The sequence below is a fragment of the Fusarium phalaenopsidis genome, assembly GCF_050370095.1.
Source record: "Fusarium phalaenopsidis strain FUZ10S chromosome Unknown contig_32286, whole genome shotgun sequence".
Taxonomy (NCBI): Eukaryota; Fungi; Ascomycota; class Sordariomycetes; order Hypocreales; family Nectriaceae; genus Fusarium; species Fusarium phalaenopsidis.
In genome coordinates this window covers 2,233,997-2,254,214 of record NW_028145413.1, presented here as the reverse complement: position 1 = coordinate 2,254,214, position 20,218 = coordinate 2,233,997, and the positions used below count along the sequence as shown (strand labels likewise).

General features: G+C 53.4%; 7 protein-coding genes across 7 annotated transcripts; 4 read left to right on the top strand and 3 right to left on the bottom strand.

The window, feature by feature from the left end:
• Nucleotides 1-849: 849 nt before the first annotated feature.
• Nucleotides 850-2,064, top strand: LRP88_03023 (WKF domain-containing protein; the record flags this gene model as incomplete). Its single annotated transcript, XM_083239653.1, has 1 exon — nt 850-2,064. One exon carries the CDS (start codon nt 850-852, stop codon nt 2,062-2,064), a length of 1,215 nt encoding a protein of 404 aa, XP_083104783.1.
• A 256-nt stretch (nt 2,065-2,320) lies between these two features.
• LRP88_03022 (phytanoyl-CoA dioxygenase family protein) lies at nt 2,321-3,244 on the bottom strand (the record flags this gene model as incomplete). Its single annotated transcript, XM_083239652.1, has 1 exon — nt 2,321-3,244. The coding sequence occupies one exon, from the start codon at nt 3,242-3,244 to the stop codon at nt 2,321-2,323; it is 924 nt and encodes a 307-aa protein (XP_083104782.1).
• A 2,511-nt stretch (nt 3,245-5,755) lies between these two features.
• LRP88_03021 (ribosomal RNA-processing protein 7-domain-containing protein) lies at nt 5,756-6,697 on the top strand (the record flags this gene model as incomplete). Its single annotated transcript, XM_083239651.1, has 1 exon — nt 5,756-6,697. The coding sequence occupies one exon, from the start codon at nt 5,756-5,758 to the stop codon at nt 6,695-6,697; it is 942 nt and encodes a 313-aa protein (XP_083104781.1).
• A 1,437-nt stretch (nt 6,698-8,134) lies between these two features.
• Nucleotides 8,135-10,415, top strand: LRP88_03020 (ADIP-domain containing protein; the record flags this gene model as incomplete). Its single annotated transcript, XM_083239650.1, has 2 exons — nt 8,135-8,317; nt 8,376-10,415. The coding sequence occupies 2 exons, from the start codon at nt 8,135-8,137 to the stop codon at nt 10,413-10,415; spliced, it is 2,223 nt and encodes a 740-aa protein (XP_083104780.1).
• A 586-nt stretch (nt 10,416-11,001) lies between these two features.
• Nucleotides 11,002-13,502, bottom strand: LRP88_03019 (uncharacterized protein; the record flags this gene model as incomplete). Its single annotated transcript, XM_083239649.1, has 4 exons — nt 11,002-12,907; nt 12,958-13,142; nt 13,198-13,406; nt 13,475-13,502. The coding sequence occupies 4 exons, from the start codon at nt 13,500-13,502 to the stop codon at nt 11,002-11,004; spliced, it is 2,328 nt and encodes a 775-aa protein (XP_083104779.1).
• A 3,386-nt stretch (nt 13,503-16,888) lies between these two features.
• Nucleotides 16,889-18,247, top strand: LRP88_03018 (interferon-related developmental regulator-domain-containing protein; the record flags this gene model as incomplete). Its single annotated transcript, XM_083239648.1, has 1 exon — nt 16,889-18,247. One exon carries the CDS (start codon nt 16,889-16,891, stop codon nt 18,245-18,247), a length of 1,359 nt encoding a protein of 452 aa, XP_083104778.1.
• An 816-nt stretch (nt 18,248-19,063) lies between these two features.
• On the bottom strand, nt 19,064-19,814 carry LRP88_03017 (uncharacterized protein; the record flags this gene model as incomplete). Its single annotated transcript, XM_083239647.1, has 3 exons — nt 19,064-19,246; nt 19,298-19,656; nt 19,766-19,814. The coding sequence occupies 3 exons, from the start codon at nt 19,812-19,814 to the stop codon at nt 19,064-19,066; spliced, it is 591 nt and encodes a 196-aa protein (XP_083104777.1).
• Between the last annotated feature and the right edge of the window lie 404 nt (nt 19,815-20,218).

Below are 20,218 nucleotides of genomic sequence, written 5' to 3'. Positions count from 1 at the left end.
CAAGCAGAACACTGTAAGTCCTGGATGAGGAGATTCAAGGTGGAGGTTGACGATGTGGTGGTGGAGGGGAGCTGTTGCTGGTTGAGATGGTAGTCGACGCGTTAGCAGGAGCTTGCCTAGAGGCTAGAGCACACGAGGCAAGCAAGCTCAGTGGGAAGGCTGAGTTGATGCCTCGTCGGATTACTTAAGCCTCAGGCAGAACAGTTCGGGGGACAGAATAAAAGACCACCGTCATTCTCATATGTGAGCACCATGTCTGGGGATATTGCCTTTCATAACCTTCAAAAGGTGTTTTTCATCAATTTTTAATACCAAAAATCTATTAATTATATGATATTTTTATCATAAAGCCGGTAGTATAACCAGCGAATGAAAGCCATCAACACATAACTCCCCTCTATAATTATGTCGTCCTAGCTCTTATCTTATCAGCGACCATCCGGCTCCACTCGTGATATCTTCCAGATCCATTCAGAAAAAAGTTGCAGCCAACAAACATCAAAGGAAATCCGGCCCGCAACAACACGACACTCTGCATATCGACCTTGCACTCGCGCTAGAGGTCCTGCATCCATTGGCAATTCTTACAAACCGCTTCCTTTCCCGTGCTTGGCTGCTATTGGCTCCCATAGGCCAGTGTCAACAACAAGTCCACCGCTCAGCAGCAGCTAGAAGAAAAAATTCAAGACCCCGGCAACCGCGAAAAAAGGTCCAGTTCAGGACGCGCAGAGCAGAGAAAAAAAAAAGACTGGCTTTCGAGGTCAGAGCTTGGGTCTCTACGCTGCATCATCCTCCCCTCTCGCTCCCGTTCGTTCCCTAGCTCCTCAGAAACACCATCTCCCACACACAATGTCTTCGTCCACAGGGAACGCGCCAGCGCAGCAGGTGCCAGCGTGGAAGAGACTGGGCCTCAAGCTCAAGCAGCCATCTGCTGCATCCGAGCCCGCAAGCACCCAAAGCTTTGGGCACCCAAGCACCACCCATTCGGCCACAAAGAGAAAACTCGACGCCCCGCAGGCTTCCAATTCCTCCCAGGTTGCTAAGCGACCACGCCAGCATGAGACCACGGCAGACCGGAATGGACAATTAAAGAGGCAGAAGTCGGTCACCTTTGCCGACACACCTTCCAGGAGCACAAACGCCGGCGTCGCCTCCAAGTTCAACACCCCGACAAAGATCCCCAAGCAAAGCAAGGCCAAGAGCAAAGGCCCCGCCAAGAAGGAAAAGCCCCAGGCTCCCACGGACCTCAAGCCTGCCTTGGAGCATCTGAGACTCTGGAAGACGGCTCGTGATAGCTGGAAGTTCAACAAGATCCACCAGAACAACCTCGTCAAGCACGTTTTCGATGCCGACAAAATCCCCGCCGCGGACATCGACGCCTTCTACGACTACATCCAAGACTTGAAGGGCTTCGTAAGGATGCGCCTGCGAGATACGGCTCGGGAGATTAGGGACCAGGACCAGTCCGAGGGGGCAAAGGCCTTCCCCGAGGGAACCAAGGATCTCGAGGCCACTCAGCAACGATATGAGACGGTACTTGCCAAGTATCTGGAGAACCAACCCGTAGGGACCAAGAGGAAGGGCTTCACAGAGGTTGACTACCTCTCTGATTCAGACGATGACGCCATTATTATCCAGCGCCTCGTCAAGCGCATGAGAGCTGAGCTGATCCTCGAGGAGCTGTCCGACAGCGATGACACCGAGACCAGCACAACCTCCTCTCAGACCATCACCGCCAGCGACAACAACGCCACGACGACGACAGATGCTGATAAGCGTGTCAAGCTCAATGAAGGCACTGGAAAGCGGAAGCGGAAGTTGCGTGTCAACATGGACGACAGCGACACTAGCAGCTCTGAGTCGGAATCTGACTCTGACTCTGATTCAGACAGCGACTCTGATACGAGCAGCAGCGGAAGCTCGTCGTCCGAGTCGGAGAATGAGGGTCCTGCTCGGCCTTACCGACGCCCAGGTGAAGAGGACTCGAGCGACTCTTCATCGTCTTCAGACGACACCAGTTCGGAGGAGGAGGACTCTAGCGAGGACGAGTCAGATGACGAGTGAAGAGTTGATGATACCAGGACACCATGCCATGACAATGAGGGATGATGAGTGTCGGCGTGGTGTGATTGGACAGGCTGTAACAATTATGTTTGGATACCAGTTCCCTGTTAGATACCCGCGGAACCTGTTTGTCACTCTGCTTGTATGTATAGTGGCTTAGTTACTTTTGGAAAAGTTGGAACATAGATGGATGCTCCAACGAGCACTTTGATAACGGGCTTGCATGACGCACCTGGCATTTATTGTATAAGTGAACCTAGCTGTACAGTTTCGTGAAGCCCTCTGCGGGAGGCTGAAGCCAGTTCCTCTCATCGTAGTCCCTCTCCTGTCCCTCGATAATGTGGAATGTGTAAATGATCCTTCCCTTCTGGCTGGTGTTCCTCTCGCTCTTGTGCAGCAAGTTGCCATGGATAAGAACCAGATCACCAGCCTTGACCTCGCCCGGAACGTAATCGGCCTGGGATTCCGGCGCAGCACCTCCATATCCTTCCTTTGCCGGGAACCGCGGACCGTCATTGTCCACCATCTCGGTACCAACATTACCAGCCTTTCGCACCAACCTCTTTTCGACAGGCGCCCAGCGATGCGATCCAGGCAGGAAGCTTAGACATCCATTCTCAAGCGTCGCATCCTCAAGAGCATACCAAAAGCCCACAGCCGAAGGTGGCTTCGTGTACAGGAAAGTCGAGTCCTGGTGAGGAGGCACGGCACCACCAATCTCGGGCTGCTTGCAGATAACCATGCTCTGGAGGCATCGCGGATCCTTGAAGCCGAGGCTCCGGGCGACAGCGGGCGGGCTGACGCTACTGGCGTCGTGGTCAAGCAGACGGGCGAAAGGCGGCGACAGAGCGTGTAAATAGTGACCAATCTTGTTAACAGCCCGGGCCTTAGGCTTAACGAGCTTGCCGTCGTCGTCAAAGGCGTCCTCCTCGAAGAAGAAGCGGACCTTGTCGCCAGAGGTGAGGAAGTAGTCATCCCCGACATGGTCGCGCTTCTCGCCGGTTGAGAACCGGGTCAAGGGGTGATCCTCGAGAGAAAAGGAGTCGAGGAGGCGATGAGTTTCGTCTAGGAGGGAGGTGACGGTAGAGCTAGAGAGGGCTCCTGGGAGGATGAGATACCCGTCGCGGTTGAAGGCGTTGAGCTGCTCGGCCGAGAGTCCAGGCGTAGATTCCGTTGCCATTGTGAATTTCCCCTGATATAGGCTGTTCTGTTACAAGTCGAAATGAGGATTTGGGGAAAGCAGTTGGCAAGTGTCGTTGATAGATTTGTAGGTGCTGAGATGAGGTTGGCGATAAGTGAAGTTGATATCTTTGGCTGTGAGTGGCACAAGGTGGGGGAGGGGCCAACCCCGCCTGCATCATCACTTGGATGCCTCACACCAAGGCAAACAACGTCGAGGCCTCCCAATACGAAGCTATATCTATTCATGCTAGTACTGGGCTTCGGCAAAAGCCTACCTAGCAACTGGGTGAATAAAGGAGGCATCCAGTATGGATGCACATTCACAATCTTCAATGACCGACCTAACCATCACATAGAGAGCTAGAAGATACTCTATAGGAATTATCCTAAATATTTGATCCCTTCACCCTAAAGTAGGATTGCAACAGTCAAATTGAATGAGGAGATGCTGGGGTATTTGCCTAAGGTTGGCCTTAAAGGCATGTCGATCACTACCTCGCCTGCAAGCCTGAAGCTGTTCTCATCCTGCTTGTCCTCATCCCCTCCAGTGTTAGGAGCGGCCTGTGGTGCCTGAATAACACCATGTACAGACTCATACCAGCGCACCCAGGCCATAGACCATGCCCTCTAGTCTCTCCACCCGATCCGCGACAGCTCTATCTTGTTTGGGAGGTTGCGGCCGGGGATGTCATCAAGATTTTGCCTTCTTTTGTGCCAGCCATGACGGTTACGACGCGCCGAAGGGAGGAGGTTGACGGTTAGACGGGTGCGGGAGTAGAGGGCGAGGCCGGTGATGAGAAGGAAGCCATCCGCAGTATCTATAGGAATGAGCAGATAGACTTGATGAAGTTGATGCATAACTTACCAACACCATATTTGAGCGTCCCTTGACTCATAAACAAGATGTTCACAACCGACTCCTTACTGGACTCAGCAGCACCTGACTGTATTGCGCTGGTGTCTGATCGTAGTTGGTGAAGGGCGGTGTTGATAGAGGAGACTGAAGTCTCCAGGTCGGTCAATCGCTATTTTGTTATTAGTATATGGGAAGCCACATGTGAAAGATGAGATAATACTTATAGGAGTCATGGTAACCATCCCAAGGCTAAGAGCATTGGCCTGCGCGTTGAAGTTCTTTTGCGGGCAGCTGGATTGCAAGTGACCAAACTTATGGCAGTAATGGCGCTTGAGCTCGCTCAGGTCTCTCTTCACCTACACAAAAGGTTAGATAAAACATGAGGGCAAGGCGAAAGGACATACATTGTTGGTGGCGAGGAGAGGGCATCCAAAAGAAAACTCCAAAAAAGAACCAAGAGGAACCAAAACAAAAGGAACCAAAAAGAACCAAAACACAAGGTGCCCCGAGCCAGAAGATATCAAAGCCACAAATATCGAAAGGAAGAGATGTAGCGGGTCGGTTGGGAGGATGAGTTGGATGGAAGATGGTGGAGATGAAAGAGGAACAGAGGAGGGGAAGGACGAAGGTAAGAGGAAAAGTTGTGTGCCCCTAAGTCTTAGGATCCCAGGGCAAGACACAACCTCGCCCGCTCCTGGGTCCTAAGACTTACCTAAAACCAAGGTATCTGGGTTAGGACCGAGCCTCCCTCACTTTCCCAAGTAGCATCGACGACGAGAGCTGAGCCAATGGTCCACATCCATTAGCTGGCGACAGCGCCTTAAACCATGCGACTGAAGAGAAGGAAGGGGATGCTCTGAGTGTATCAAGCATACGTAATTGCAGCTAGGCAAAAGACAAGGCCCTCAAGAGGATCAAGTTGACAGTTTTTCGAAGTGTCTACGACCAGGCCAGCAACAGGACTAGGTAGGTATCAAGGACGATATGCTGTACATAAACATGAGCCATGACATGAGCCTCGTCGCCTCGCTCGCCCAACATGGCAGTCCGAGCTCGAAGGGACTAATGACGACGGTCGCTGCAGAGAGGAAGGCGCAAGTGTAGATACCAAGGGTGACAGCTGTGATGATGAATGTCTCTTAAGATCCATCTGAACTCAAGTAAGCAGGGTCCTTTCAACGGCATGGACCTTTCTAACTAAAGTGGAACGGCTGGCGGGAGCACGTATTTGGTACACCAACTTGACTTTGACATCCATCATGCCTTTGAGGCCAACCTTGGACAAATACCTGTCAGCGTCTCATCACTCTATTTGAGTCTTGTAATCCTAATTTAGCATGATTCCTATCAGTACCCTTAGAGGAGGATAAGCTAATGCCTTTGACTTGAACTACCTAGCTTGATGTCTGTAAACTTGAACAAAGTGAAATAACATGATGAGATGTGTAATTCATCAGGATTGAGAGGGTATTATATCACATTCTTGGTGTAAGTAGACAGTGCGCCGCAACAAATTGCACTGTCATATCGAAGTGGGTCTGAACTTTTTTTCGTGATGCCTCTAGCTCGTCTTAAATCTTTCACGACGCCAACTCTCATCACTGTGACACGCTCTTTCTTCACCCTCATACGTGACTCTACGGGTGAATCAACATGGCCCCTATCGAAGAGACTGGCGATCAATTCGCAGTCCTCCCCATAAAGATCCCAGCGACGCCATCCTACCCGGAAACGGCCATCCACGAGGTTCGCGTCCGACGAAATGCGCCCAAGATCCCAACGGCAAACGACTCGCGAAGTCTGTTCCTGAAGAACATCCCCGTGGACAGCACAGAACCCCACTTTCGCGCTGTCTTTTCAGAGCTCGTGGGCGCTGGGCGCTTCGAGAGCATCGCCTTCGAGGACGAGACTAGGAGGGCGCTCCCAATCGATCCCGCGCAAGCCATAAAGGTCACGGGCTTTGCGCGAAAGAGGAAGCGCGGCGACGTGGAAGCGGAGGAGCAAGACCGTGAAGAGCAGGCGGCTCAGCTGCCGCAGATCTGGACTCGTCGAGTACAGCGGAGTAGTAGCACAGCCATCGTGCTCCTCGCCGACGACAAGAGTGTGCAATTGGTGCTCAAGGCCATCGCGAAGCTTCAGAAGACAAAGAAGTATCCGTCATGGGGCAAGGGCGTATCTGACGACGTTCCGGCCCTCGGCTCTTCGTGGATTGCCTCACATCTGCAGCTCTCGCGCGTCGACAAGCCAGCCACCCAGAAGGCTGTGCACGCCTTCTTCAACACCTTCAACCGCAAGGAGAAGGAAGCGGCTGAGCTGGCCAAGCGCCTCCGCAACGAGCCTGACGAAGATGGCTTCGTGACAGTGACGCGTGGCGGACGAGCCGCTCCAGCTAGCCGCAACGAGGCCGAGGAGGCCAAGAGGCGAATGATTGAGAAGGACAGTAAGAAGAAGTCAGAGATGAAGGACTTCTACCGCTTCCAGATGAGAGAGAGGCGGAAGGCTGAGCAGGTGGCTCTGCTTAAGAGATTCCAGGAGGATAAGAAGAAGGTGGACGCGATGAGGGAGAAGAGGGGGAAATTCCGGCCTGAAACATGAAATCCATTGAGTCGAGAGAGAATCAAGTAAGTCAGCCTGGTGTGTTTCTTGTCCTTTGACTTGCCCCTTGATCTTTCATGATGACGTCGCGGGGCCATCGAAGCATGAAGGAAGTTTGAGGCAACTCGAGCTCCCCTCTGGATGCCGAAAAAAACCGCGATATTTCAATCTTCTCAACTTGTCTGAAATCCTTTCACTTTTCTTCGCTTTAGTGCCGGCTTTTCTACCCTGATAGGAGCTAACTCGGAGGCACAGCAGAATATCGGCTTGGCCGGGGCGGAGGCTCAAGTCAAGTTGCCTGGTGAGCTGCATACGTCCTCTGGACGACGACTTGGTTCCATCTGCATGGTGAGAGCCGCGCTGTGGAGAGGCAAAAATTTGACTGAGATGCCTCCACTACGGATGGAGGCAGAGACGAACTCCTTAGCCAGGCTTCTCCTCAACAACCGAGAAGAATCCTCACGATGGCCCACATGAGGGGATTCCAATGCTACATAGGGGTCCAGGAGCCCCAGGAGCCCCAGGAGCCCTAGGTGGGGAGAAACGGTTATCAGGGTAACCCTTGAGGCCGTTGAGCCGTTCCGGCAGCTCGGGTGTTAGCCTTGAGGCTGGTGTGGACCCGTCACGATGACAAGTGAGGGGGAAGCTTCGATTGGATCCGACGATTGATCGGGCATTGACAGCTGGAAAGGTGTGTAGACGTCAATATAAGCCCCTGCATTGACCGCTTGTACCAATTCTTTTTCTGGATTGCTTCGTGTCTCTGTTGTCGTGTCTTTTGGCCGTCTCATGTCAAGGCCTTTATGTGAGGACAACGTCATGATGGACGGGTCCCCTGCAGCAAAAAATGTTTGTTGTCTTGACCGCCTCGACCCATTGACCCCTCCGCTCGCCCATAGACGCACGTAATAGCTGTGTCTGCTGCATATGGCCCAGTCTCTGCCGTAGAAACGCTGTGATCTGACCGACGGTCTTGTTGCCCAACATGGCGCTCTAGTCGGACGAGTGGACCTGTCGACCCAGGCGACGGCCCGCGGGCAAGGCCCCATACTCCAGTTCCAAGGGCGTGCGGCTCGAGGGGAGCAAATAGAGCATCATGTTCATCCTGCAGTGCCAACTGTCGAGGCTTGTCCCGCCAAAGAGGACCCTGGTAGAGGCGTGGCCTGGACCTTGGGAGCTGGGGCCTTGATGCGGCCCCTGCCTTAGTCATCCGTCCATTTCCTTTGTTCTTCAATGGCTTGGCCACTCCATTTGTTTACTTTGCAACCCCACATAGCAACCAACCCAAACAAAGGCGACCAGGAGCTTCAGCTTTTTCTGCTATATGCGCATTCATTCCCGATCGTTGGACAGTTTCTCAAAAGAAAGGTCACATCGAAATTAGATCAGGGACATGAGTATCGACGCTCCGACACTGCTTCAGACTCTTCCCTAAGCATGATCGACGCCGACAACCTTCGTACAGCGTCGCTGTACATCAACAATCAGCTCCTCTCGAGAGGACTCCTTCGCGATGGCCAGAGCATTGATTTTGCCAGTCCGGCAATGTTCGACGATGATGCTGCCGCGACAATGGGACGCATCGTGAGCGTCCTCAACGACTTGATTCTACGGCGCGATGTATGTAACCTCGTCTCCTCTGCTGAACGTCTACTGACTAGCTTAGCGCGACGCCGAGCATCGCGAATCGCTCTCTGCAACCATGCGAACCCTCCGCGCCGACAACCTCAAGCACACAAACGACATTGCGCGCCTAGCAGAGAAGCACACCGAGGCCAAGAGGAAGCTCGACATCGCCGAGGCGTCCGAGGCCTCCCTCAAATCGCAGATGAAGTCGGCTGATGCTGCTATCCGCGGCTTGAAAGAAGAGGTTGCCCGTACAAAGGGATTGGTCGCCCAGGCGCGGGCTGCTTGCGCAACCGATGTGCGTCGTCGCGATCGACAGATTGATACCCTCAAGAAGCAGCTCGGCGAAGCTGGTCGCGCTCGAGGAGCGAGAGGAAACCCTAGCGTGACCTCGATTATAGTCACAGGGGATGTTGGCGAGCAAAAGTCGTCCCCAGCACGAGGAGGAAGCACACAATCGGATGACTATGATCTACGCAACGAGACAAACTGTTTCCTGGCCAAGCTGGCCCAGAACCTTAGCGAGGAGAACGAGGCCATCCTGACCATAATGAGGAGGACGGTGAAGCAGCTACGCAACATGAGCGGATGGAGCAACGAGAATGAGGATGGCCTCGTTGTTAAGCAAGAGGGCTGGGAGGACATGGCCGCAGAGCTGGACTCTGTGCTGGACCACATGCGGACGATTCTCACCAACCCATCCTTTGTGCCCATCGAGGAGGTCATGGTCCGTGAAGAGGAAATCAGCCGCCTCAAGGATGGTTGGGTCAAGATGGAGAGCCGCTGGACAGAGGCCGTCCATCTAATTGATGGCTGGCGCAAGCGGATGGCCGCCAATGGCAGGCCCATCTGCGAGGAGGAGCTCCAGATGGGACTGCGACTCAGCCCTGTGCGCGTTAGAGACGTGGCAGAGACAAGACAGGCAGTTGGACTGAGACTCTCAGCTGTGGCTGAGGAGCCCGAGGACGATGTGGATGTCATGAACTCGCCGTGTCCTTCGGCGCACCGGTCCCCCCATATGCAGACCATCGACGAGTATGACCACGACGACCACGAGAGCGACCCTGAATCCGATTTTGACGACCATGTCCCCGTGGAAGAGTACGATGTGGAGGAGCCCAACGTTCAGATCCTTCAACAGTCAACAGGGGTGCCCTTCATGCAACATGAGCCCAACTCTTCTTCGCCTCTACCAGAACCCCCTCAGATGACGCCTCTACGAGATTCTTCATCAGCGGGCAACCGTGGCTCTGCGCGACTTAACAGATATCCCAAGAAGCATGGTGACTATACCACCATTGTTGAGGAGGATACCTGGGAGATGGCCGGATTGGCTGATCCTCTACCCATCCGAGCCAACCGGGACGCTCTGGACCGTGTCTCCTCTGCTTCATCCCTCGAAGAAGTCCTCTTGGTCAAGTCTCCGGAGCCCGCACCTCAGATGAGTGAGACGAGGGCATCTACTCCTCGCCGAGGAAGTCCCCGACGCAGTGATAGAGCGTCTACGCCCCAACAACAAACCCCTCGCCGCAGCGACAGAGCATCTACTCCTCAACAACAGAGTCCTCGACGAAGCGAGAGGGCTTCCACACCTCATCGAGACAGCCCTCGACGCAGCGTAGATCGACCCGACTCTCGATCAGGGACTGCGCCGCCATCTCCTAACCGCTCCCCACGCCGCACCGCCTCGCGTCTCCCACTACCTCGAAACATCGACCCGGCCCCTCAACAGAGCCCTCTCACAATGGCCACCATTGCCGCCAAGCTGGCTGCTTCTGAGCGAGAGGCCGACGCTGCCCGAGTACGGGCCAAACTCCGCGCTGCTCGTGGCACCCGTGGCGTCAAGAAGCCCACCATCACCAGGTCACAGCCAGAGCCAGAGCAGACAACACAAGAGCAAGACTCTCAGAGAAACGGGCTCGAGGACGTGGATCCCGTCAAGAGGGATCCCACGCCACCAGCAGAGGAGCATCAACTCAAGCCCGAAAAGAGACGGCGTGAACGACGAACAAGCAAGACGGCCTCGCGGCGGAGGAGTACACTAAGCCCGTGGGAGCTAGAGAGCTTGATCACAGGAAAGGTGCAACAGTGATGGGAAACGAAAAAAAGGGCTTTCACGTATTGATGACGACGATGCTACGAGTGTGTATGCCTGGGATATCCTTGGGAAAGCTTGGAGCGAAACGAAACATTGGTCTGGCGTTTGGTGTAATAGGGAGGTTGCGTGGGCTCATCGACAAGGGGCCAGTCAAATATGTAGTTCTCTAATGCATGAGACAATGACATGATACGAGGCGGAAGTTTGTATATCTAGATATTGAGATACTCAGCTGGTTTCTTGGCAATACAACACCTGTCTATATGCCTCCCCTGCCCCCAAAAACTGAGAGTTAGTTTGGTGATTATGTTTGAACTGGCGTCACGTTGAGCTTCAATGGGTACGTGATCATCAATTCCTAATAACACTTGACAAGAAAATCATCATCCGCGCCTGTCCTCCGTCTGTCTGAGCTCAGAACTGGCGCATTTGTAAAAGATAGCTTGTCCCTTCCCTTCCAGCTTTGCATAGTCCTCATGTTCACATAAAAGCCAGTAGTAGCATAAAGATCCATCCCTCAAAGCCCCGATTCTCCCTTAACTCCAATACCAGTCAGTGAGTAGAACTATCCCTCTTCCTTCTACAGCGTGGGGGCTGTGGCAATGAGAGCAGACATGACAGCGACGCCGCCCAGTGCTGCGTAACCGACCACCTCGGCGACACGTCGAAGACGCTTGCTTGGCGGGGCTGCCGCTGGCGTAGAAACTGCAGGGCGAGCCATGTTATTGACACGGCGCCTGAACCGAAGACGGGCATAGCGCGATCGGTCGCCTCGGGGAATCACTTCAGCGTGTTTCTCTTCCTCCGGTGTAAGCTGAGAAATGTCTTCGGCCTTTCTTTTCGAAGATCGAGGAGTCTCTGGCAGGTCGTGTGACGCCTCAGGTAGCTTGGACCCAGCATGCTCAACGTTGTGAGCTGGTTCTTCAGCGATATCGCTGGAGGGCACGGCCTTTTCGTCGGTTTTCTCATTGCCGCTCTGAGTCAACTCCAAGGGCTCCTCTTCCCTCTTGTCCGCAGTATTAGCATCAAGACCACCGTCGACATCATCCATGGCGTCAACAATAGCAGCAGGGGCATCCGTAACGACAGCATCGGCGCTATCAACAGTACCATCAGCAGCACCATCGCTGTCCTTCTTGCTGAGAGCGTACTCATAGGCAGATGATGCATCCAGGGCGGGCTCTTCTGTGGAAGAAGGCACCTCGGGCTCCTGAGGGGGCGTGTTGAGGAACTCGGCACCAGACTTTGCTAGGTCAGAATCAACCAGCTGGAGTCCTTCGCTAGTGTCGTTGTTGTGCGTTTCCTTCTTCCGCTTGGAGAAAGACGGAACTGGACGCAAACCCTCTTCTAGAGCATGCTTGTGGGGAGGCCTCCGGGAATCTGGGCTGGAGAGAGAAGTACTCTGGGGGACTGGCAGTGGTGTGTGGAAACGGGGCTGAGGCAGCTGCGAGCTACTTGCCATGGACAACGAGTCGGCCTTGTTTGCTTCGCGAGCAGCGAAGAATTCGTGCTTTCCTGTCTTCAGGCCCAGGATCTCGGCTCCCGACAACCCCTCCTGGTAAGGACGGGAGAACAATGGCTGTTGGGGAATAGTCTCCGAGATGGAAGGCAGCCTTGGGTGCACAACCAGGTTCCGTGGCAGAACGGCGACGGGGAAGGGGTTCAAGATATAATCCATCTGAGGGTTGGCTGTTCCACGGTTGACTGGTTGAGATTGTTCCGGTGCCGGGGCTCCCACGGGCGTGGCCTGAATCTCCTTGGCAAAGCTGGGGAGTGAGGAAGGCACAGTTACGCGACTCCCGACTTGCGAAAACTCCCACATATGGCCGGCGTCTTCTGGGTCCTCCTGGTCCTCCGGCTCATCCGACTCGTCCAGAGGGTCTTCGCAGTTGTCTAAAAACAAGTCAATACTGGCCAGAGTATCGAATTCTTGGTGATCCCTACATTCATCCTCCTCAAACTCATCACGCTCCTCAAAGTCCCGCTCGCTCATATCATCCGAATCTTCATCTTCGTCTTGCATGATGGCAGAAACAGGGGAGAATCCAACGCTCTCATCATCAGATTCGGTTCCAGGCAAACTCTCCGTGTCCATATCCGTCGACTGTGTCAGGTTGATATTGTCGACGTTTGAGAATGACCAGGGGTCACGGGGCGAGTAAGGAGCATCATATTCAGAATCCTCCATCGGGATAGGGACAGATACACGAGCCTGAGTTCTCGTCATATCTGAATCAGGCTTTGAGCTGGGAGAAAACAAAGCCTGGTGATCCACCTCATCCCTTACGTTGGACAGGGGATATTGATCCTTTGTCGTCAGATCGATTGGGGACTCGCTGGGAGACGATGCAGGAAATGCGGCGGGGAAAATCTTCATGGTGCGCAGGACCTCGTAGCTCTCGCGGACTTGTTCGTCTTTCTCGCTGTCCGAATATTCCACGTCAGTGTCATCGGGAACACTGAAAACCTTGGGTCGATCCTCAGGGCTGAGGCGATGGTTAGCTTTTCGGAGTAAATGGGAAGGGGCAAAGCTTACTCGACGGTGCCGAATTCTAGTCGGGCCTTCATCGTGCAGGGAGGATATCGTTCCATGCCTCTCTCAATAGGGATTCCAAACTTTACCATGTCGCCGGTGGCCAAGACTGAGTAGGAGCCTCGGAGCAATCGCTGCTCGTTCTTGAAGGTGCCGTGGAGGGATCCGTTGTCCTTTATGTACACCTTCTGTTGAATGGCCACATCAGCATAGGAAACCACAAAGTTTAAAAGGAAAGCTTACCTGCTTGTCGACGTCAAGCTTGAGTTCAGCATGCGTCCGGGACATGACAGCCGAGTCGAACCATGCATTGTTCTTCGCAGCCTCAAAGGTCGAGTTTCGCTTGCTCGTACGCCCGATCGCAATGGTAGGCTTCTCTTTGGTGAGGAAGAAGCGGCGATCAGGAAAGGCGAAGTCGGATGGGGGGTCGATGCTCTCGAGCGTGACCAGCACTGGCAAGGGTTAGGAGATGCCTCGACACGGGAGGATACTGGGGTTAGATTTTGGAGTTTCATCATACCTTCGTCGCGATACTGAGGTACTGCCATTTTGACGAAGCTCGGCGTGCGAGGCAGCCTTGAACAAGAAGTCAAGACGTGGTTGATTTATCGAAGTGGTGAGGGGTGTATCTCGGCGCAGTGCAGTGCAGTGCAGGCGTCTCCCGCTGAGGCGTACAGTAAACGACGTCAGCGGGGCCGAGGATGGGGCAGGTGAGACAGAGTAGGTTGGAGGATGAGGCCGAAACCATGCGCAAAGAAAGAAGAGGCCACGGAGATGAAGATGGAGAGAATGAGGAGAAGATGAGAAGAGAAGGCACAATGAAGATGAATGCAAGAGTAAGAGAGGGCGAGCGGATAGGTGACTTGTGAGGTGCTGAGAAGGGTCAAAGGTGAATCCGATCGAGGTGGGGCAGAGGTGCTGCGGTATCAGGCAGAAGGCAGACAGGTGACTGAGGGAGGTCCCGCAGGCAGCGATAAGCGGCTTATCGGAGCTCGGCGGGGGAGGTAGTTGGGTGGAGGGGTGACTGCGCACAGTGTGGCACACGGCTTGTCGAAGGATGCCGGAACGACTTCCTGCCTTTGGCCCATGGAAAGCAATAACATTCTATCATGATAATTTGGTCTTCGTAGATTTTTAACATACAATAGCTATGCATTTTTGCAACAAGCCTGTGCAATCAGTGACTGCTATTTCTTGACATCATACATTCTCTGAGATGCGGTTGATATGATACAGTGTGAACAGCCTGCTTGGGAGCTCCCTCCACACGGAGACTAGACCCATGTCCCTGGCTCGGAGCACCTGGATGTCTTGAAAGTGCTACTGCTCCTAGGTACCGGGTAAGCTGGCATTCAGTGCGCGGAGAAATTATTCTTAGAATTATGACTCCTCAAGAAGAGAGTTCATGCCGCCTTTTCTTTGAGAAGCTTAAACAAAGAAGCCCCGTTGCTTAAGAGCCCGAATGTTGGGAGCTTCTCAGGGCAGGGAGTACATACTTTAAGTGGTTTCAGGGTCTCAGCAGCTAAGCCTATTAGCCTGGTGAGTGGGCGTGTGCATGGGGGCGCACTGTACATGGCAGCACGGACTGCCGAGACAGCCTCGATTTAAACAACCCAGGAGATGGATGATTCTCTCACTCGGCCTTGAATTGCAATTTACCAACCTGGATGGATACACAGGGCACGAGGCTTCTCAAACCACAAACCTCGAGTATAAAGCACAGGACTCGGCTCAAGTAAGCGGGCTTTTGCATTTTAGCTCGGCGAGCAACCAGAGCTGACTGACATGATCGCCTCGATGCGAGGGTCGGACCGACGGTAACGAAGCAAACAGGCCATGAATGTCTAGGACAGAGATACAGCACAGTACGCAAATGGATCACCAAGGAGGATGGTATATAGGCAGGCTACGGATTCCAAGCTAACATAAATACGGCATGGCAGGTCGCTTTGGAGCCATCTCATCAATAATGCTACTGTAGATGATGAGCACCTGATGCTCGCTTGCTATCTGAAGTGGACTCTCTCCCCCGCCGTGCCACCACAACACCTATCCATCTCGACCACTGGTCAGTGAATCAGGCTCCAAGAGGGGAGATGGTTCGCAATAATCGCAATAGGCATCGCCAGGACCAAGGCACCGGCGGCTACCACGTTTCGCCCGCTTATTTGCGTAATTTGAGAGGAGATGCTGCAATCACTCAGGCAGTGAGGCTCACTTGCGTTGAGTGAAGCGAGCATGACCGTGCAAAACGACAGGCTTTCACACACGGCATAAAGCCGCAATCAATGAACATGGTTCACGGCCAACCCTGGCCCCTGAACAGACAACTCGATGCGGCCTCCGGATTGAAGCCTCCGTGCTCGAGCCGTTCTATGGCCAGTTTCACAAGGCACAACCAACATGAATCGCAAGGCCCTTGCTTCCCTATCCCCTGTTTCCTGTGGCATTTCTTGTCGGTCGCCTATTGAAAAGCTACACGCCCCGATTCCCTCCACGGATGCCAACTCATTCAGGCCCGAAAGCAAGCGACTTCAGCTCACATCCAGAGAAAGCTTGTCACATGTCGGCTGACGAGCCAACGGAGTAACGCTGCCTGATGACCCAACAAGACAGCCCGAGAACAGACACGAGCTCATCGACTGGCCAAGAGCGCGCAATTTTCTGTCTCATCGTCCCGTGCTTTTTCGTCGGCTTTTCCGCCCTGAATCAGAGCAGAAACCCATCTCGGCTGGTCGTGACAACGGCCTAGAACCCTATTCCTCCCGGGGCTTGCTTCTGCTGTTCAGGTGGTCTTTTGCCAACAATTAGCGGCCCGCAGTCACACCACCGCCTTCATCGTCAGTTCCTTCTCGCCCGGACAAGCCCGCAAAACATCGCAGGATATTCATAAGCGATAAGGGGAATTCGGTAGTAGACGCGCACAAATCTGTCAGCCAGGGATCCAGTCGCGTAAAGTGATGATCGATGACGCTGTTCAAGACAAGGGTTGTTGATGGGAGGCACTTGCTAACGAGTGGAGCAGCGGGCGAGTGGGACGAAACAGCGGGGGCCGCCGGGTGTCTAGCGGTTCCCTGACCCTTTTTCTGGGGACAGGCGTTGGATGTTGTCATGATGGGGCCAAGATCAAGCCCAGGAACAACAGCGTTGAGAAGCCTTCGCAGGAGAAGCACTGGCAAAGATCTCACAAGCAGCTTGGGAGTCATCACCCGAGATCTAAGGGAATCTAGAAAGCTCCAGGTACGCTTATCTAGACGCATTACCAAGCCCATAACTGTCGTGCATGATTGCATCCAGTGATGCATGACAACCAGACGTGGACAGACAGCTTCGCCGGGGTTCGCCACTGGAGCCCTGACATTTCTCAGCGGCTGATCTTGACTGGCTGATGGTCCGGGCCCTGACCCAGGCCCCCCTTCCCGGACCAGGCCAGGGTCGCCACACCAGCTCACGTTCCTCCGCCACGCCACAACCCAGTTCTCCTTGATTTAAGAAATATTCATCGCTGTGCGCTTCCAGTCTTGTTCCTCTGATCTCTCTCTTTTCAACCCACACAAGGTGCGCCTCTTCGTTAACACCTATCCCCGAAACTCTGATCGAATCACCCTCATGGACTTTATGCCTCGCTACGCTTATAAAGTTGTCCAAGCCCCCGTCTATTGTTCCCATCTCAGTCGACCCAGACCGAAAGCCATACCCAAGTGACAGAGCCTGTCAGACTCTCACGACGAGGATCACTTGCCGCACAGCTTTCGACTTGCTGAATCGCTACTAAACTTGCTTATACTCTGGCTACGTCATTTGCAAGTTTTCCTCGTCGGCCTACACAATACACAACTCTCCAACACCACTTAACAGACTCGTCCACGGACCATCCCAGTGAATCCACTCCTCGAGCACTGATCAATCGATTTGCCAAGCAACCACCGACAAAATGATGAACCACGCCCGAGTCAAGGCCCTCAAGGGTGACGGAAAGACCATCTCCAAAAAAGCCATCAAGTCTGGTCGCGCTTCTGCTAGCCAGACCCCTCGAAGCTCCCCCTTCGCCTCTCTTCTGACGTCACCTGCGCATTCCACAGCACCGAGCAGGGCCGCCTCCGACCTGAGCGAGGACGACTACGACTTTGACGACACTGTTAGCACGCATTCCGGAAGCTCTCTAGTCGAAACCAACGAGGATGGTACCAGCACCTTTGACGCCAAGCAGCTCATCGAGGAGCTCCAGGATCGCAAGCACAACAACAGCGACACCCGAATCCAGCTATTGGAATTGTACATCAAGGTTCTGCGAACTCGCTACGGCCCTTCCACGCACGAGTGGCTTGACGAGTCGGCCAATGCCCTCGCCGAGCTTTTCCTTCGAGGCGCCAACCGTGGCCTGGAAGCCAGGGAGCGCCTGCTTAACTTGCAGTCCTACATCTTGACCTTGAGCACTACCGAAGACGCCGACGTCTACGAGCATGCCGAAGCGACCCTCAAGCAGATTGTGGCCGACGACGATGACGAGGAATGCAAGGCATATGGCATCTACGCTCTGTGCTTTACAGCACTTTATGGTGGTGGCGGCGAGAATGAAGCCTTGGATCTACTTGACTACCTGAACACCATCATCGAGTCTGATGGCGAACACATTGATGCCTATGACAACGGCTTCATTGTCGCCGCGGCCTTGCAGGGGTGGGCTTTTGTGGCCAGTCATGTTGATGACTTTTCCTACGCGGCGCTGATGGCCCTGGACGGATTCTATGACCAGCTGGACAGTGTTGACGTCGGAGTTCAATCCAACGCCGCAGCATGTATCGCTCTCATCTTTGAAGCAGCGCGAAACCACGAAGAGGAAACTGGAGAGACCTGGGAGTTGCCCGTCAACCCCGAGAAGCTTACTGGTCGCATGTCAGAGCTCGCCAAGCAGAGCTCCAAGTCTGTTTCCAAGAAGGACCGTCGTGACCTTCGCGACAGCCTCATTAGCGCCATCACCTCTCTTGAGAAGGGAGTTGGCCCCGGATACTCATCCGCTGGATATGCACCCCAGAAGAGTGACAAGAGGCCTACCAACAAGACCAATGAGGATGGTGTTGTCGAGTTTGGATACCGCCACAAGCTCCGCCTCGGCAACTACGTTGCCGTGATCGACTCGTGGTCGCTCTCCTCTCGAATCAATATGATGAAGCTCATCTTTGGTGGGCATCTGCAGAAGCACATCTTTGAGAACCCTGTCGTTTCAGAGTGTCTCAGTGACGCTGACTTTAGCGACCAAGGTCCCGTGGCTAAGAAGCCCGCGAAGAGATAAATTCAGAATGGATGGAGTATTATTGGGTTGTTCTTCGTTGGCGTTCTTGTTGGGCATTTGAAGCGAGAATCAGTCTCGCTGTGGCACATGACTACGATCCACCTCGTAGTCTCAGTTATGTCAGTTTCCCAAACCTGTGTGTCCTAGAGACCATAGAGACTTGGAATATGCAATATATGTTTTATAGGCATTATTTAGTTCAAACAGTCTTCTTTACAGTTCCGCTACCATGTGTGTTGGCGTTCAGCATACCTCCTCTTCCACTGGTTTCCACAATGAACGTTCTCTTCTATGTGTGATAGTTATTCTTCAATCTTGTTAAGGCTTCATACAGTATCTCACTTGTCACGCATCATGTTAGTAGGCACAGACATCAGACGTCCACCCAAGGTGACACTTCTTCCTCCAACTATGGGCGTATTCTTCATGGTAGAGGACTTGGCGCACCGGGTCCCCACTCTGGCCCATGAACTCCATCACGCATCTTTCCATATGGTTGTGGCGAGAACACCAAGCCTTGTAGTTGGTCTGCCACTTTTGCTTCCATGGCCCCTCATCTTTGGCGAACTCGACCATATATCATGGCCCGTTGCGTGTTGTATTGAGTATTGGGCAGAGAACGGTCAAGGTCCTCGCATGCAGGTGCCATTGGGCCATCAGTTGAATGTACACAATCGTGATGTATTAATACTATATGTCTTTCTCTCTATGTAAAGAATCCAACCGAAACGCCATGCCCTTTCTGATTATAGTGACCCAGATAATAATGTACGTAATGAAAAGTCGTCCAAGGACGTTGGGTAGAGAAGTGCCCTCTTAAGCATCGAGCGGGTCCGCCAAGAAATCGTAGCCCTCCTCGGGGGGAAGAAGATACGCTGAGAGGACAAGTCCTGCGGCACCGAGGAGGCAGATAATGGCGCTGACTGTGCTCAGATAAAAGGAGGCGTCCAAATTCCATCCGGGGATGGTGAATTGGTCGTCGTTATCGTAAAGGTAAGCCTGGCCTAGTTAGCATATCTTCCACGTCTCTGGACCCAGTATACTTACAACGATGGAGATGGTGATGAATTCCACAACAGCGACCAAGGTCATCATGCTTCCAACAAAAGGCCATCCCGTCTCTCGCTTGTACTTGCCACCGCTCATGATGACGACGAAAGTCACCAAGCCTCCCAAACAGAGAATGGTAGCGAACGAAGCCATGAATCCAACCGTCCTCCACAGGGAGCAAAAGTAGCGCTCCCCTTGACACAACTCCTTGGGTGGAAAGTCCAGACATTGCGGTTCGGTCAGAGTCGAACAACTCTTGTGCAGGCCGATGTGCTTCTCGACAGTCTCGCCGCTAGCGGTCGTGACGGAGTAGCTGACCCAGTTTGGCAGCCAGATCGAGGTCACGATCATGACGGTCGCTGTCGCGCGTTAACAATGCTCTTTTCCTGGTGATGTTTCACAGAGTGGAGGGTCTCGAACGACGTCATCGAGGATGGCGTGTGGCGGGGGAGTCTGGGGCGAACGTACCAGCCGCAAAGGCCACCAGGGCCGATGTGTAGATGGAGACTCGGGTCATGGCAATTTCTATCGAGGCAGCTGTCGTCGAGAGTGAAGAAAAAGAGGTAAAAGGTTGCGTGGTAGATGGAAGAGGAAATGTTGGTGCCTGTTGGCCTGTGATGGTCGGCTTGAAACAGGGAATGGGCGCGTGGCTGGTGGAGAGGTAAAGTGGCATCTGTAGGGATCCGGCGGGGTTTGTTGTGGCTTAGATCCTGGAGCATTAAAGGAACAAGCGCGCCAGGCACGACCATGGGAGTTGAGACGAATTACACCTGGAAACAATTAGATAGATAATTGAAATGAATATAGAAACGATTTGTTTCGTGTATTTCTTGAGCCATTTGCCATTTCATGCTATGTTGTTGCTTCATTGCGACAGAGATCAAGGTAAGTTTACAGCATAACAGATAACAGCTGTTTCTG